At 47.9% G+C, this 15,834-nt stretch overlaps 1 protein-coding gene across 1 annotated transcript; it reads right to left on the reverse strand.

Annotated features, from left to right (window-relative positions):
* Positions 1-638: 638 nt before the first annotated feature.
* On the reverse strand, positions 639-3,819 carry LOC127329849 (uncharacterized). Its single transcript, XM_051356273.2, has 4 exons — positions 3,259-3,819; positions 2,970-3,184; positions 2,612-2,827; positions 639-1,168 (listed from the first exon to the last, which is right to left on the reverse strand). The coding sequence occupies exons 1-3, from the start codon at positions 3,817-3,819 to the stop codon at positions 2,773-2,775; spliced, it is 831 nt and encodes a 276-aa protein (XP_051212233.2). The 3' UTR covers positions 639-1,168; positions 2,612-2,772.
* Positions 3,820-15,834: the final 12,015 nt, after the last annotated feature.

A 15,834-nucleotide genomic window follows, 5' to 3' on the forward strand; every position in this document is an offset into this window, starting at 1 on the left:
GGGCAAGTCTAGTGGTGCCATTACGTTTTCGGAGAGATGAAAGTCTCCTCACTCTACATGTCTCTCACAAGTGTGATAAGATTTCTTTTTCCCTGCGTTTTTCCTGGACTTTCTCCTTGTTAGCCTTTTCTCTGAAACATCGGCTCTCTCATCCATCTCATGTCTCGCAAAGTACAGCAGCGTTCGACTGCGTCTAGCCTGCGGGGGAGGCACGCCGCCGCTGGCAGGGGAGGCTGCCGGTGGTGACGACCTGGTATTTCCTTCGTCGACTCCGGTCTCCAGCTCCATCAAAAACGAACTTGCAGAGCAGTTCGAATAGGTGAATACTACCCATGTACACTGCTCTGAAATCTGAACCAAATGTTGGCTCATTTTCCAAACTAGATAGCTAATGAAAAGGGATTACCGCTACCCATGCTTGTAGCAAAACATCACGAGTTATTCTCTGAACCAAAGGCTAGCCGACCAAAGGCTAACCCACGTGGAAATCTGGATAGCTAGAAAAACAAGGATTTTCACCATATCATTAATGATATCAGAGGCGTTTACAATTTTCATTCAACATGTAAAAAACTTGGCATGCCCACGTACATCAAAAGATGATCAAAAAATAAAGCAAACTTAGTTCAGTAGGTCACTATGCCAATTCATGTTTGTCTTCCAAAATCTGAGAGTTTTCTCCGCTATGAAAATACAAGACATAGTCAATCCAACTAATCAGCAAAATCATCAAATTGGCATGAGCAACCTTGTTTCTGGGACAGCCACACAAACAAATATGCACATGCTAGCATGTCTAAGCATTTTAAGACTCAAACTCAGCTAGCATAAGAAACACACGCACTGAATCGAATAAGTTTCAGTTCTGGGTCAGACACTGATGTTTGACAATTACAACAAATGAGTCTTCTTCCAGCTTCCAACAGGTGAAAATGGTGCACCAGGCTTCTGCTGCTACAGGTCTGCCAGCTTCTCTGCTAACCTGGATGTCCTCTTCAACAACTGAGAAGTGTTACCATGACCTGCTTTACTTGCACATCCAGACCACAATTCATGAAACAAAACTGACGCCTATTTTGCTTCTCAAGCCAAAGTAAATAGCAAGGATGCCACATGCGCCGCTGCAGAACTCATCAGACATATGGTGCAACTGGCCACAAAAGCTTTCCTGCCAAATCGAGTCAGAAATCAGTCGCATGTAAGCAATTAATTCGAAATTTTCAACAACACATCAACACTACATATGTTCCAATAGTGTCAGAACTAAGAAATAGCATTTAAGTTATAAAACCATAACTGAATGTTAGATATATTATATTCTTTAAATGATAGCCACCTTAAAGTGTTTCCGAAAAGGTAAACTTTTTGGGTGAAAGGCAAGTAAGACAATGCATTGCATTTCAAACAAATGCATGTAATATTTGTCCCAAAATAGATGATGAAGTGACGAAATTCAACGAGTTATAATTTTTTTTGGAGCAAGCTATAATGTTGCATCTGCACATAGTAGGTACAGACATATCAGGTGAACAAGGGCAGGTCTAACATTGGTGACCATGAGTGTCCAGGAGAAAGCAAGACCAATGTATGCATAGATGGACTGAAGCTACCGTTGCATGTCATTGGCATTCTGGGCCAATAGCAAGTGCAGACTGCAGAAAAGCAAAAGCCATTTTTGCACTAAACAAACCTTGGTTTGCTTAGCAACTACCAAATAATAATCATCATTCCATCAAGACAAGACTGACCAAGTGTGGTAAATTTAAAATAGCTCATCATCACGTAGCACAGATACATACATATCTAGCTACGCACCATACATAGCCTACAACAAAACAGTGCAAAACAGGGACAAATCAAGTGATAAAGCCATACCATAAATCATACACACAGCTGCTGATTTAGAACCAAAAGCATTCTCCGAAGGTGCTACTGGCCCACAGACACTACAACGCCACTGAGGGAGCCGACACGAGGGGACAACACTTGACATTCAAACTATGGACTAGAAAGTCGAATTTAGTACTGCACTCTTGCTAAAAGCTGAAGCTGAATTCTAATGTTCCAGTTTGCATGTGTCAAGTGAAGTATAGCCTCAAACTATTTATGACACAACAGATTTTTTAAAGACCCTCTAATCTTGTGAGGTTACCAACTTCAGAGCAAGACTCCCCTTGATTACAGTCTAAACCTGAAAAGTATGAAAGCTGATAGATAATAATTCCCAAGCTGTGCAGAATTCTTCAGCTAACACTCAATCAATTTTCTAAAGACATATCGAGTGGTTCACATTTTTTGCACAAGGCATATGAGTGTGCAGGAGAAAGCAAGACCGATATGTGCATAGATGGACTGAACTGCTACTGGTACATGATATTGACATTCTCGGCTAATGGCAAGTGCAGACTGCAGAAAATCGAAGCCATTTTTGCACCAAACAAACTTTGGTTTGCTTAGCAACTACCAAACAGTAATCATCATTCCAGCGAGACAAGACTGGCCAAGTGTGGTAAATTTCAATTAGCTCGTCATCACATAGCACAAATACAGATCTATCTAGCTACACATCATACAGAGCAAAGCAGGGACAGATCAAGTGGTTAAGACATACCACACATCATGCACAAGGCAGATTTCGAACCAGAGCCTTCTCCAAAGGTGCCATTGACCGACATCCACTACAACGGCACGGACGGAGCCGAAACGGACGACACAAGGGGTCGAATGGTTTGCCTCTGCCTAGGGCTGGTTGGTGATGAATTGTTTCTGAATTCAGATCGAACTGGGGCACATCCTCCTTCCAGCAAGCCAGCTCCTCTTCAGACCTCTACACACCATGTAATGAGCAGTACACATCAGAACAAAAATTTGGAAATGGAATTAGTAGTGCAGCAAAACGTTCTTGGAGCAGAGCACATTTTTTTTTTTTTGGAAGAAATAGCATAGGAGGAAAAGGAGGAGTAACTTACCGAGGAACTCGAAGATGATGACCTTTAGGTGTGTGGGCGGGCATCGTGGTGTATGGATCGATCTGGGACAGCTCCTCCTCCAGGTCGGCCATGTCCAGGACGGCGTCACCTTGCGCGCCCTTGTCGCTGTCCAGACGCCCAGCTGCAGCAGCTCCGGCGCGCGGCCTGTCCTTGGATGTGCCGGGACAGGAGTTGGGGGACCTCCTCTTCATTTTCTGCATGGTAGCGGGCTTGAGCAGGACGAAGTCAAGGTACTGGTGGCGGAGAGGAGAGGGGGCCGAGAGCTTACCGTGGCCAGCAAGCTCGACGCGGACGCCGTGAAGGAGATCCAGCCGTCTTCATCCTCTGCCGATGTGCTGGTGGTGTTGCTTTGTCGACATGGCCGGCCGAGACTGGTGCATCTCCAGCCGGTCGAGGGCCTCTCATTGCCCCTGGACGGCGGCGGCGGCCGGCGAGGGCCAGCGTCGGGCGGTGGTCTTGGACGCCGGATCAGCAGCCGCTCCGCTTGGGTTTCGCGGAGGCACGAGGCGGCGCGGGTCTGGGGGAGCAGGGAAGGTGGTGTGGTAGAGGAGAAGGGCGGCGTGGCCGGCGAGGTCGTCCGGGAGGAGGCGGCGCCGGCGTGGGGACGGACGGAGGGAGAAAGGAAAGGAGGCGATGTTTTGACTCCCAAAGTTTTGACCGAAACTTGGGCTCGCGCGCCAACCCGAATATTTTCGGCATAGGATTTTTTGTCTCGCGCGCCAACCCAAATAATTTTTGGAAAGCTCCAAAAGTTTCGCCCAAAGATCCCGCTCGCGCCAACCCAAATAATTTTTGGAAAGCTCCCGCTCATGCTAGATTCTGTAACCATGCATGGGTCAGGTATATGGATAGTACAGCGCCATGGGGTCACAAATTCTTGGAGGTGCCTCTTCCGCAGCGTGGGATCTCAGAAAACCATTTCTTCTCATTTCCTCTAGCGACGTTGTTTCTCTATTCTAAAATCTTCATGGAGAGCAAACTTAGAGTAAGAGAAATTTTACTACGATATCAAACACCACTAATGCAAAAATTGACCATATTCAGTTATTCCGAGCCTAAAGTTAATTCACGACCATTTGCATTTCAACGCAAATCACTACTGTGAAACGATGCACTTAATTAATGAACTTAATACATTTCACAAACAAAACTTCAAAACCATGTATATGTTGACTATTTTTGTCTCCTCAAAGTCCACCTTTATTATTATTTCCTAAAGGTATATCTCGGCACAAAACATTAATTATTGTGATATCCCGGTGCAAGGTTGTGCGGCCGGTCAAGTGCAACTAACGAAGGCGTTTATATAAAAACAAAACACCGTGGATTTTACATCCTACTACTCATATGTCAAAATTTGGTTGATCATGTTCAGGTAGCTAGGAGGATGCGATTATTTTTCGGTGCGAAGAACCATGAAACTCCCGTTTATAGTAGTGGGGACACTCACGAGAAACTCCGAAGTCTGCCCGGGCTGGGTTGCTCCGGTTATCATTACCGCATCAAGCCATCCATTTCTTTGACCCCAGCGTGTATTTGGTTTGTATAGGTCTCTCAATTCACTGGGCAAATACAGAGTCTAGTCCCGCCAACCATCCCAGAATCGTATGTGCAAACCTACACGCAGTCTCTTTTGGGCTGGAAACAGGCACTGTGCCAACTACTTAAGCTACGCGTTTAATTTATAGAAAATGGTCCAACACGGGAAACTCTCATTTGCAACTAGTTGCGCCCGCACCCCATTTTTTGTTGTGACACTTCCAAGTTTCCAAAAAATGCAAACTAAAATTCTAGACATACATTGTGTTGTGTCTTGTGCATCTGTGAAGTTTCATCCAAAAATATCCCCTCTCAACTTACATGCAAACCGTAAAACATTAGTTTAAGTTACTGAATTCTTGTTTACGGATCAAAAAGTGCCGACGCGGGTACAACCACTCTCCTAACCACCCAACCTCAGGCTGTTTGCACCGACACAAAAAATATTCCTTTTTTCCGAAAATATTGTGCGAACATAGAATATCTCGCCGTATATACATGCAAATTTTAGGATTTTCTAACATTTTAAAATACGCTTTTACACAACAAGTTCGTATGCAGCCGTGTGCCCAATTAGATTTCGGTTGATGGCTTAATGTTACCCGTACATGATGAGCTAGTCCTTAATTAGGATTTCATAATCACTGGCTCATGCCGTAAAAATGGGGCACATGATGTGTCAACGAAAGAATTCTCCCGGCTGGTACATATCTGAATTAATCAGATCAACCAACTGGTGAAATTTAATGCGCTACCACTAGCCAACAAGACTCATTAAATTTCATACAAAATTCTTATACATCCTACACTTGTATTGCAATGCATAGTCATTTTCTCTCACTAGAAATATTGTTTCATTAATTGCACTAGGATCAACCTCAGCCACACATACACCTTCATGATTCCGAGTGTGAACCAGCTCGGGAGCATGCAACTCGTCCGCTCTCGGACACTCACATGTTTTATTCTCTTTTCTACTAGATTTTTTTTTCATTGCATCAGTCGAAGGCAAGAATAGGCCATAATCATCTATTGACGTGTCGTTGTGTTGCAGGGTTTTCGAGTTTCGGCTTCAAGAAACTTATCGACACCGCGATAACTTTAACTCATTTCAAAATAATTTCATCTCAAATGTAAATGCAGTTTCATAAATATTTAAATATAACTACTATGACAAAAGGTTATTTTCCAAGCAGCAATTAGTGCTTGTGTTGGTTAGAATTGGTCATAAGGGCATCTCCAACGGGGCGACGCAAACGGACGCTGAGCGACCGTTACCGAAAATGCGTCTGGGGCTTCTAGTGGAGCGACGCAAAGTGATCGGGCCGTCTGCGGCAACGCAAACCTGGCCCAAATATGCATCAGGTTTGAGTCTCCGCGGACGCTCCGCGGTCGCGCAAAGTGTTCGTGTTGGGTGCATCCGGGCCCGGTCGGTAGTGACTAGTTAAGCAAAATATTTTTTCATTACTATTGATTGGCTAAAAGGACCATCTTTACAGAGATGGTTAGTCGAGTTAACCTAAAACTACAACGGGCGTACCTACTCGCCGTCGCGCGGCCTACACCGGCCTCGGTTACTCGCAGTCGCGCGGCCTACTACTGGCCGCCGGAAGAGCCGGCGCCGTTGTCGAAGCGGGAGCGCTTCACGCACTCCGCGCGCCGCGCACGGTGGCGAACGGACATCTCGTCCTGGCGTCTGCGGTGTTCGAGGGCCTCAACTAGAGAGGAGTCCCACAGGACTGTCCTGGCCATAGAGCTGGCCTCCGCCTCCGCCGCGGCCGCCTGGACCGCCGCCGCCATCTGGGCCTCCGCCTACAACCCCGCCAGCTGGGCGTGGAAGCGGGCCCTGTCCCTAGCCGCCTCCGCCACCGCTTCGTCCCTGGCGGCGAGCGCCCGCCAGCTCCCGATTCTCCTGCTCGACCCGCGCGGGAGAAGGGCCCCTCCGCTGGAGCGAGTCCAGGCCGGAGCACATGTACCCCCGAGCCATGGCGATCGCATAGCTGTGGGCTTCCTCCACCGCCAACCAAGCCTGACGGCGCAAGGCATCCCCGGCAAGGGTCTCGAAGGACGCGACCAGAACGAACTGGTCGCCAACGCACTCGAAGCGGCCGAGCACGGGGGGGGGGGGGGGGTCGTCGTCCGCGATGTCGTGGATGACGGCGTCCGCTGGTGGGGCCGCCAGAGGGGCCGCCATCGCCGCCCACGCCTCCGCGGGCTCCGCCCTGGCGCCGGCGAGGTCGGCCATGGTGTTGGCGATCTCCGCCCTGGTCGCCGCGAGGCGCCCTTTCGCGCGCTCTGCCGCCTCCGCAACCTCTGCCGCCTCCAGATCTAGCTGCTCGGCCTGAATGCCGGCGGCGACTACCTCCTCGTCCTCCTCCGGGTGGAGGTGGCGGCACATCTGAACAACATGTTCCCAACTAAGGTTGTGGTCGGCCATGGATGGATGCTATAGCTTGAGGTGTGCCTGTCACCCCCACCGGTGTCCACCATATATAGCCACGGCGAGGCGGGAAACGGCGTTGCCGCGCAGGTCGTTTCCCACGCGCGCGAAACACCGGTGAAACTTGCCAATGTATTGGGCACGCGCGGGAACGACCGTCGCCGCGCGGGAAAAATTAATCGACGGCGGCAGTCCTCGACGGGATGTAAAACGCCATTAACGAGCTTGACGCTGTCTTCGCTAAAAAATGCGTCTGCACCGCTGGAGGTACTCCCGACGCAAACGGTCGCCCTAGGCCGCATGGCGTCCGCGGATCGATGCAAACGGACACAATCGGACATTTCGGACGTCCAAAATGCGCCAGCCAGTTGGAGATGCCCTAAGTACTTTCTCTCGATCGGGCATGCACGTAGTTTAAAAAATTGATTTGACCATTATTTTAGTCAATAAATATATACGTTATACAAAATATATCGTTGTAAAGCTTTTTCGAATATGAATCTAGATTTTGCAGACATAAAGTTTATATTTTGTTGATCAAATTAATGCTCAAATTTTATCTTAAACTGGGTGCAACGCATGTTAAACCGATCCGGAGGGAGTACTAATCATCTATATCCATCGAGCTTACGCTGCTTTTCTAGCAAGGAGCACAAGCTGAGTTTAGCGTCACATCGTACCGACATAACAATGACTTCTACTAGTGAGCTACCTTGCTAGTTACTCAATTTTGCAAGCCAAATTTGACCATTTTAAAATCGGTAGCATGGCCAAAGCTGGAAAATTTGTTATGTTACTTTTTGTTTAGATACCGATGGATATAAAATTGGTCACAATCGGACTCTACGCAAAAGTTATGATTGTTTTACCGAGATCGGGTGTTTTGGAAACTGCGAGGCTTTATATGGGCGGAGAGAGATGTCTGGCATTGCCCCGCCCAAAAGTTTAAGCGTCTGTGTCGCTCTACTCCCGCTCCAGCTGCTTTCCCACCAAAATCTTTGCCCAGGTGTTTTTCCGCCCAAATTTGGGGACACGGTTCCCATCATGTCAATTCTCTGAGACCAATCTTTCGTCACGGTTGGTTCCCGCATGGTCCATGCATTCCCAATGGTATCTTTCCTATCACTTTGGCATGCCATCCTGTTAATTATCATGTCATTTGCCAAGGCACACGTTGTTATTTCTATGTATGTTGGGGCACATGAAATAATAGGTACCCAACATGGAATCACAATGCAGAAAATATGATGATCATGGAAATAATAGAGCCAAGAACGCCACGCGTGTTCACGAACATAGGAATACAGGATACCGGAGGAAGTTGACAGAAAAATAATATGGATGCCATACTTCCTCGTCTCCCTCTCGTCATTTTCAAAGCTCTTCTCTTTATTTCTTCTCATATTTTAATCATATACGTATTTGATGAAGTTTTAAACGCAACAAGAATCACTTGATTCGGAGTTCGAATGGTGGGTCTAGATAATGAGAGAGTAGTCCAGAGAATATAAAGTAATGGTATTCCAAAACTGTAGATGAGGAAAAGTTGGTTTTCCACCCAAACTTTGGAATGTTGTTATTCTTCGAGACTATTTTGTTATATAGGATTGGTTTCTCGCCCGTACTAACCATGCATGAATCATACATTGATACTCTGGCCTACCACCACACACAACGTGCTAAGGCCATCTCTAGCGGGCCAATCCAAATCGGCGACCCAAACGGTTTTTTCCTATCCGTTTGGGTCGGCTCACGGACAGTTTGGGGGTGGCTATCCATTTGGTTGGGTGGTGCAAACAGCGGCCCGACCTAAAGTGCCACATCCCCAGCCCGCTGTGAGCGATGACGCTCTACCTCTAATGGTGATGGGACGCTAATGGTCGTCACCGGCTTCCCACGCACGCCGTTGATGATTCCCGCGCTTACGGTTGGTTCCCGCCTGCGCTCGTTTCCTGTTCCCACCACGGCCGGAAAAATCCGCGCGCCCGGCGACCATTTCCCACCAAAGACGCCGGATATAAGAACACCCACAAGCGCGGCAACGACCACCACACCTAATCGACGCCAAAACACATGCCTCGCCGAAAATATCGCTAACTGAGGTCGAGATCATGGTCATGGATATGGCCCGCGTACATGCGGAGGACAAGGTGTCCGACTTCAAAAACGAAGGCGACGTGGCACATCAAGCGCTCATGGAGGTGGTCGAGGCGGCGGGCTCAGTATGTATTGAACAGGCGGAGCAAGCGGTGGCCAAGGAGGCTGCCGCGGTGGCCATTCGTGCCGAACACCACGAGGCCCCATTCGTGCCGAACACCACGAGGCCGCCATGGCGCTCTTTGGGTCGGAGGTGCGGAATGCCGCCAACATCATTGTTCAAGAGCATCGAAGCACCACGGCGACGACTAGGAAGGCGGCGGCAGCAGTGACAGAGGCAGCATCGGTCGATGCCGCCGCAACGAACGAGGCATCGGAGAAGACGGTGCGCTATAAGGCCTACCACGCCGCCAATGATGCAGAGGAGGAGGGGGACTGTGTGTTGGAGGCAGCGGCCTTAGCTATGGCTTGGGGCCTCCTAGGCAAGGATCAGGAGGAGGATGAGGACGAGGACCATTGGCAGGTGCAAACAACATACCACATGTCCGTCGCAAGAGGCCTTGCCCGTCGGAACGAGGAATTGTCCCCGGCGAGGCAAGTGAGGGCAGCCACATCGGCGGCAGTGTTGCGCGATGAGGCGCGAGTGACCGGAGAGGCAGCATCGGGGGAGGCGGGGAGGAGGGCGCACTAGGCGGTCGAGCTCAACACCTCCTTGGCCCACCGTAAGGATGGACTACAACAACCACGCCATTGTCTTTGCGTCAACATCATCGACAATGTCCCGGAATCTAGGAGCATATGCACCATCGGCTTCGAGAGACCCGACTCATGTCCTCTCCGTCTTCAACAACTCCGCATCCATTTTTGTTGCCACCCAAGAGTCAATGGCCAATCTAGTCTAATTGAGTCGCATGTTTCGTGTTGTCCCCCCTCCCCCAAACCATCGGGATCTACGTACCGTACTTTGTTCGTTCTCCCGTTGCTTACCCCCAACTTTCGGGACACCGTTCCCATCACATCATTTCTCTTGGACCAATATTTTCGTTGGGTTGGTTTCCCATATGTTTTATGCATGGGCCACATTTACGCTCTGCAAGGTCCATGCATGCCAAATGGTATTTTTCCAGCCAAAAGTTGCATTGTTCACCCGCATGCCCTAACTTTTGCATATGAACTCTAATACAGCTAGCTCTGGTAGGGTTGGATAGCTCTCGGAAAGAGAAGATTCAAAAGTGCATGCAATATGAGTGTACACCCTCCAGCCTCGTTTGCCCTCCCTACCAAACTTTGGGAAACTGTGTTTTCCCGCCAAAACATTGGGATGTTTTTATTCTTCGAGACCAATTTTCGTTTTGGCTTGGTTTCTCGCAGTCCTCAGCATGGCATACAACACATGTACTTCCTGCATGGGTGATGCATGCCAAAATCTAACTTTCCCGCCAAAAGTTGCACCAGCCCACCCGCGCGCCCTAAATTTTGCATACTGACTCCTAGTAGAGCAATTTCGGCGGTGTTTGAAAGCTCTCAGAAAGCTAGATATTCTAAGGGTGCATGCAATATGAGTCTATAAGCGTACCAATGACTTATAGCACTCATGTAATTATAGCATGAAATGCCACTGCGGTCAAGGAAGATCAAGGAAAACTAGGGCGTATAATGGTGTCGTGTAGCTTTAGTTTTGATGGCCTTTACTTTTCATTGCCGCAACCCACCCACCTCCACTATGATTTATCCCGCGGTCAAATACCTACTTCCACCGTCACATCCTACCCCCCTTCATCGGCCTAAATGCATCCCTAGCTGCCAGCGGATCTTCTTCGTTGTTGTGACATGTCCGTCTCCACCATCCTAACTGCCTCCGCCTCCCCCACCCCCAATTGGCATTGTTGCCTCACAGCCGACACCCCTATCCATCCATCTAGGCTTGCATGGCATTGCTCTTCTCCCAACAGTGTGTCACGCTAGATCCGACACCCTAAGTTTCAGGACATTGTTCCCATCATGGCAGTTCTCTAAGACCTTTTTTTTTCACGGTTGGTTTCCCGCTTATTTTATGCATAGGCCGCAAAACACGTACTCTCTGCATGGTCCATGCAAGCCCAAATTCATGTTTCCCGCCAAAAGTTGCATTGTGTGCCCTATCTTTCGCATATGGTTTTCGATATGGCCAGTTTCGGTGGCGTTGGAAAACTCTCATTAAGCTATGGCTCTCAAAGTTGCATGCATGCCAACAATTTGTAGTGCACATGGAATTATAGGCATGAATGCCACTCTGACCGAGGAATAGATTTAGAGAAGCTGTGGTTATGGGGGAAGCTAGGGTTTCCATCGGCCGTACATGAAATAATGGTATTCCAACAAGGATGCAATGTGGTCCCATGTCCATAGCCATGATTAGAATGCACATAAGAGGGTGATCATGAATGACATGTGTGTTCATGGGCATGGGAACAAGGGCTACCGAAGGAAGGTGACACAAAAATAATATGGATGCCACCCTTCCCGGGACACCGTTATACTGAAGCAAGAAATTTAACTCCATCTACTCACATGGGAGGCAAAACAACTAATGTGTTTTGTTTACATTATCATTAGGAATATATTTTAGAAAATTAAACTGTTAGTAATTAATCTAGTTGAGCATCGCCATCAGTCCCCCCAAAGGCCACCCAAATGGCTTTGGTGGGTGCCAAATGCAAAATCTTTCTCAGCCCCTCCCCTCAAAGCCCGTTTCATCTGGCGCATTCCATTTTTTCATCGACCGGCGCCCCTAAGCCACACCCAACCCAAGGGAGGCGAGCCGAGGCGCGGGATGGAGTTGAAAAGATGGTGGTCCAACGGTATTGGGGAGACAAGGGAAAATCATCCCTCCACAATTTATTTTTCCCACATTTCCTCCACTACCCCAATTCCATGCATTGTCTCGCCCTTCCCGCCATTTTCCTTCTTGAATTCGCTCGCCTCGTCACCGCGTCAACCATTCAGAGATGCCGTTGAAGAAATGCGCCAACCCTCACTCCAACGGTGAGCCACTAAAGAAGACGAGGCATCCAAAGCAACGTTCACTCGACATTAGCAACACCGACTGGACGACAGGCATCGCTCGCTGGGTTGTGGTTTCGAGCGACCGACGGGTGAAGGATATCAAGGACAAGGTGTCGATGAAGAAGATCTTGTAGGGGGGGTGCACCATCGCCACGCAGCGGACATTACTGCTCTGATCTTTGGGGGAGCCATCAAGCAATTCGCTGGCGACCAGGGCACTTGAAATCACACAACAAAAGAGTCGGAAACCATTATTATTACAATTGGGTTACAGTATGGGTATATACCATCGGTGTAAAGAAGAAAGTCCAATACAATACTTTTGAAGTGACACTTGCTTCACAAATAGGACAATACCACATGAATACTATGAACTTATAGTCAGATTATGGGTATATAATGTTGGTTTGGTGGTGACGACGGGGCGGAAATCATTCCCCTTACATGCTTCATAATATGGGTATGTAAAGGTGGTTCAAATAGGATAAGTCAACACACAACTTTAAATTGGTACTTGCTTCACAAAAACCGACTATCCCGCAAAATATTCTAGACTATCTCGCAAGGCGGTGTGGTGTAGGAGTGGCAGATGAAGGTGTGGCGGCACGGAGGTGTAGCGCCAGGGTGCTTCATGACGCGATGGTGCGGTGTACCTCCTAGAGGCAGTGCTCGCCTGACCTGACTTGGATCACAAACAAGAATATACCACATGAATATTAAATACTTAATGTGCAAAACTCCCATTTCGACGCCACTGACCCAACTTTTTTAAGAACTTTGCCTATTTTAGGGGGTTTATATTTCTATGACCAGTTTGAACACAATCAGAGTGGAAGTAACATAGAATCACCCGTTTTGATTAAAAGCTATGGGTTGACATCCATAAAAACAGGACAAGGAGTCAGAAACCATTATTATTTCCAATTGGGACATAATATGGGCATGTTAGGGTGGTGTGAAGAAGAAAGTCAAATATACTACTTTCAAAGTGACACTTGCTTCACGAAGAGGACAATACCACATGAAGATTGTGAACTTATAGTCCGATTATGGTCATATGAGGTTTGTTTGGTGGCGAAGTGAAATCTTGTGAGAAAGGATCAGAAATCGTGCCCCTTGGGCATGTGTCCTAATATGGGTATGAACATGAAAAATTGCAAAAGATGATAAGTTATTACAAAAGATGGATTGGTGGATAAGTGGGAGTTTGTGTGTGTGTGTCGGGGGGGGCATATATATATATATAGAGAGAGAGAGAGAGAGGGCAAGGAGAGAGTTTTCCCCACCCCCAGCCATAGTCACAACATAGAAGATGGATTTTGATGAAAACATTGGGAGTAGATGATGTTGCGGTGGCCAGATAGGGGACACATGCAATCCCGAGTAAAGATCAGAAATCTCTCCCCCCCTCAAGCATGTGTCCTAATATGGGCATGTAAGCGTAGTTTAAATAGGAAAATCCGACCACTACACAACTTTGAAGAGGCACTCACTTCACAAAACGGATTATCCCGCAGAAGATTGGAGACTTACAGTGCAAATTCCCACTTCACCACCAACCCAACTCTTGTAACAACTTGTCCTATTTTGCAGCTGTTCATGCACATATAACCTATTATAACATAAAAATAGTAAATTCATATGGAATCACCATTTTTGATGGAAAACTAGAGACATATGTCACGAGGCCCACCGAAAGGAGGGGGGGCACATGAAATCATGTGAGGACATGTCCGTTCGGTCCCGTTGGTCATGTGTCATAATATGGGTGTGCAAAATTGGTTTAAATAGGAAAAGTCACTACAAAACTTTGATTTGGCACCCGCTTCACAAAACCGACTATCCCGTAAAAGATTATAGACTTATAGCGCAAAACTACCAATTCGAGACCACCGACCCTACTCTTGTAAAAACATGGCCTCCTTTTGGTTCAGTCTTGTTCCTATGATCTATTATAACATAGAAATAAAGTGACATGAAATCACCACTTTTAAGGAAAACTAGGCGGTGTAGACATTGAGGGGTCTGCCCGACAGAGGGATAGAGGGTCACATGAATGGTATATATTTTTAGAAATTATGCATGGTACTTTATTAAATTTATGCAGAAATAGATAAAATCTATTTTTATATTTTTTGTTTCATAACATTTATCCTCACAACGATAAACCCGTGATGCACCAATGTTGATGATTATTATTTCATGTGTATCATTCGTCATAATAACATTTCTATGTCATGTACTCCCTCTTAGTCACTAGTCACGTACCCCGCTCTCCTGTCTCTCTTAACCTTTTCATAAACTTTACCTTCTTTGACATGTCTCTCTCCTACGGAACCTTCCACCCTTCACTACTATCACGACCGGAAGTCTCCCATTGTCGATATGGCCTCCCATCACCTCACACAATCTTACCCTCCCACCGGTCACCGATTCACCACGCATCTAGGTCTATCGTTCCTCCTCCGCGCCCTTTTCCTCTCCTCTCCTCGCTACTCGCCTCCCTCTTCCTCCGCCTACAGGTTGTCGCTTCCGCTTGATTCGTCGTCTTCGAACCCAGGTAACCTACTTTACTCAGAGTCCATCGACTCGATTCATGGAGGGTGTTGATCCAAGTTTTAATCTGCTGCGCCCTGCAGGAACGTGCCCCCAGCATGGCGGTGCCTGAGATGAGCACTACTAGTGGAACCGCAACGAAGCACGTCGGGATGCCGTTGGTGGACGCCGAGGCTAGCCCCAAGCGCGCGAGGAGCAACCGACATCCTTCCCTCTCACCCTCACCTCCCCCTCCAAGTCGTGGTCCCTAGCACCCTCGCCCTCGCGGTCGCCGGATTACCTGGCGTGGACCCCATCTATGGGGCTTCCCGGCGCTGGCGCGGTGGCAAATGGTGGCGGCATCATGCCGGGGTTCCTAGGGAGGAAGAGCAGGTACGTCCGCATGGACGACGTTCTGCCGCAGGAGCAGGAAGGGGTAGAAGATTCCAGCGGTGGCGGTGGCGGCGACAGTGTTGTTAGATCCATAGTGGAGCTATTAGAGTCTAGCATTTCAGCTCGAGGGTTTCTCCAAGCATCGACTCGAGTCGTGGTTCCTTGGTTTACGCAAGACTCGACATTGCCTTTCCGTCGGTGACATGGTCATCATGCCGACAAACGTCGTGAATCTCGACTCCGCGGGTCCTCTCCACCTGCACGCTACGATTTCCCATGTTAAGATTTCCGCGCCTACCCGTGTTATCCCGTGACTTGTCGCGCTTCGATGGGTTTTTGTTCCGTGGACCCTTTTGTGGATCTTTTTACATATCGTAAGTTATACCTACGTGAAAGTGTGATGGTGTGTGCATATACATATGACACGGGTGCAAGTTTGTGACACACCAAACACATATGATAATGAGACGCTACTACATGCATTGTCACATGCATAAGTGATTGGTAAGTCCATAGGCACACAAACTCTTGGAGCAAGACATAACCAAAATGAAATGATTTTCGGCACAAAATCTTGGTATGCCATGTTTATTTTTTTGGATTTTCGGCGCTGAAGTGGACATTTTAGACTGAAAGGAAACACAAACTTCATTAGCCGTTGGATTGGAACGGAGTGAATGGACGAGATGTAGTTGGGGAGCCGATGCCACGGATCGATGACCTGGCCGCTGAATTCGCGAAACCAAAATTTGAGTAAGAGAGGCGCGAGACCAAATTTGGGTCGCATACAAAACC

The sequence above is a fragment of the Lolium perenne genome, chromosome 1 (assembly GCF_019359855.2).
Source record: "Lolium perenne isolate Kyuss_39 chromosome 1, Kyuss_2.0, whole genome shotgun sequence".
NCBI classification, from domain to species: domain Eukaryota; kingdom Viridiplantae; phylum Streptophyta; class Magnoliopsida; order Poales; family Poaceae; genus Lolium; species Lolium perenne.

Excerpts from the sequence above, each read along its gene's own strand:
- LOC127329849 (XM_051356273.2), bottom strand. The coding sequence starts at position 3,819 with ATGGTTACAGAATCTAGCATGAGCGGGAGCTTTCCAAAAATTATTTGG. Across the intron at positions 3,185-3,258 it reads CGTCGAGCTTGCTGGCCACG|AAAATGAAGAGGAGGTCCCC; the intron begins GTAAGCTCTCGG and ends GCTACCATGCAG. Across the intron at positions 2,828-2,969 it reads CATCATCTTCGAGTTCCTCG|AGGTCTGAAGAGGAGCTGGC; the intron begins GTAAGTTACTCC and ends CATGGTGTGTAG.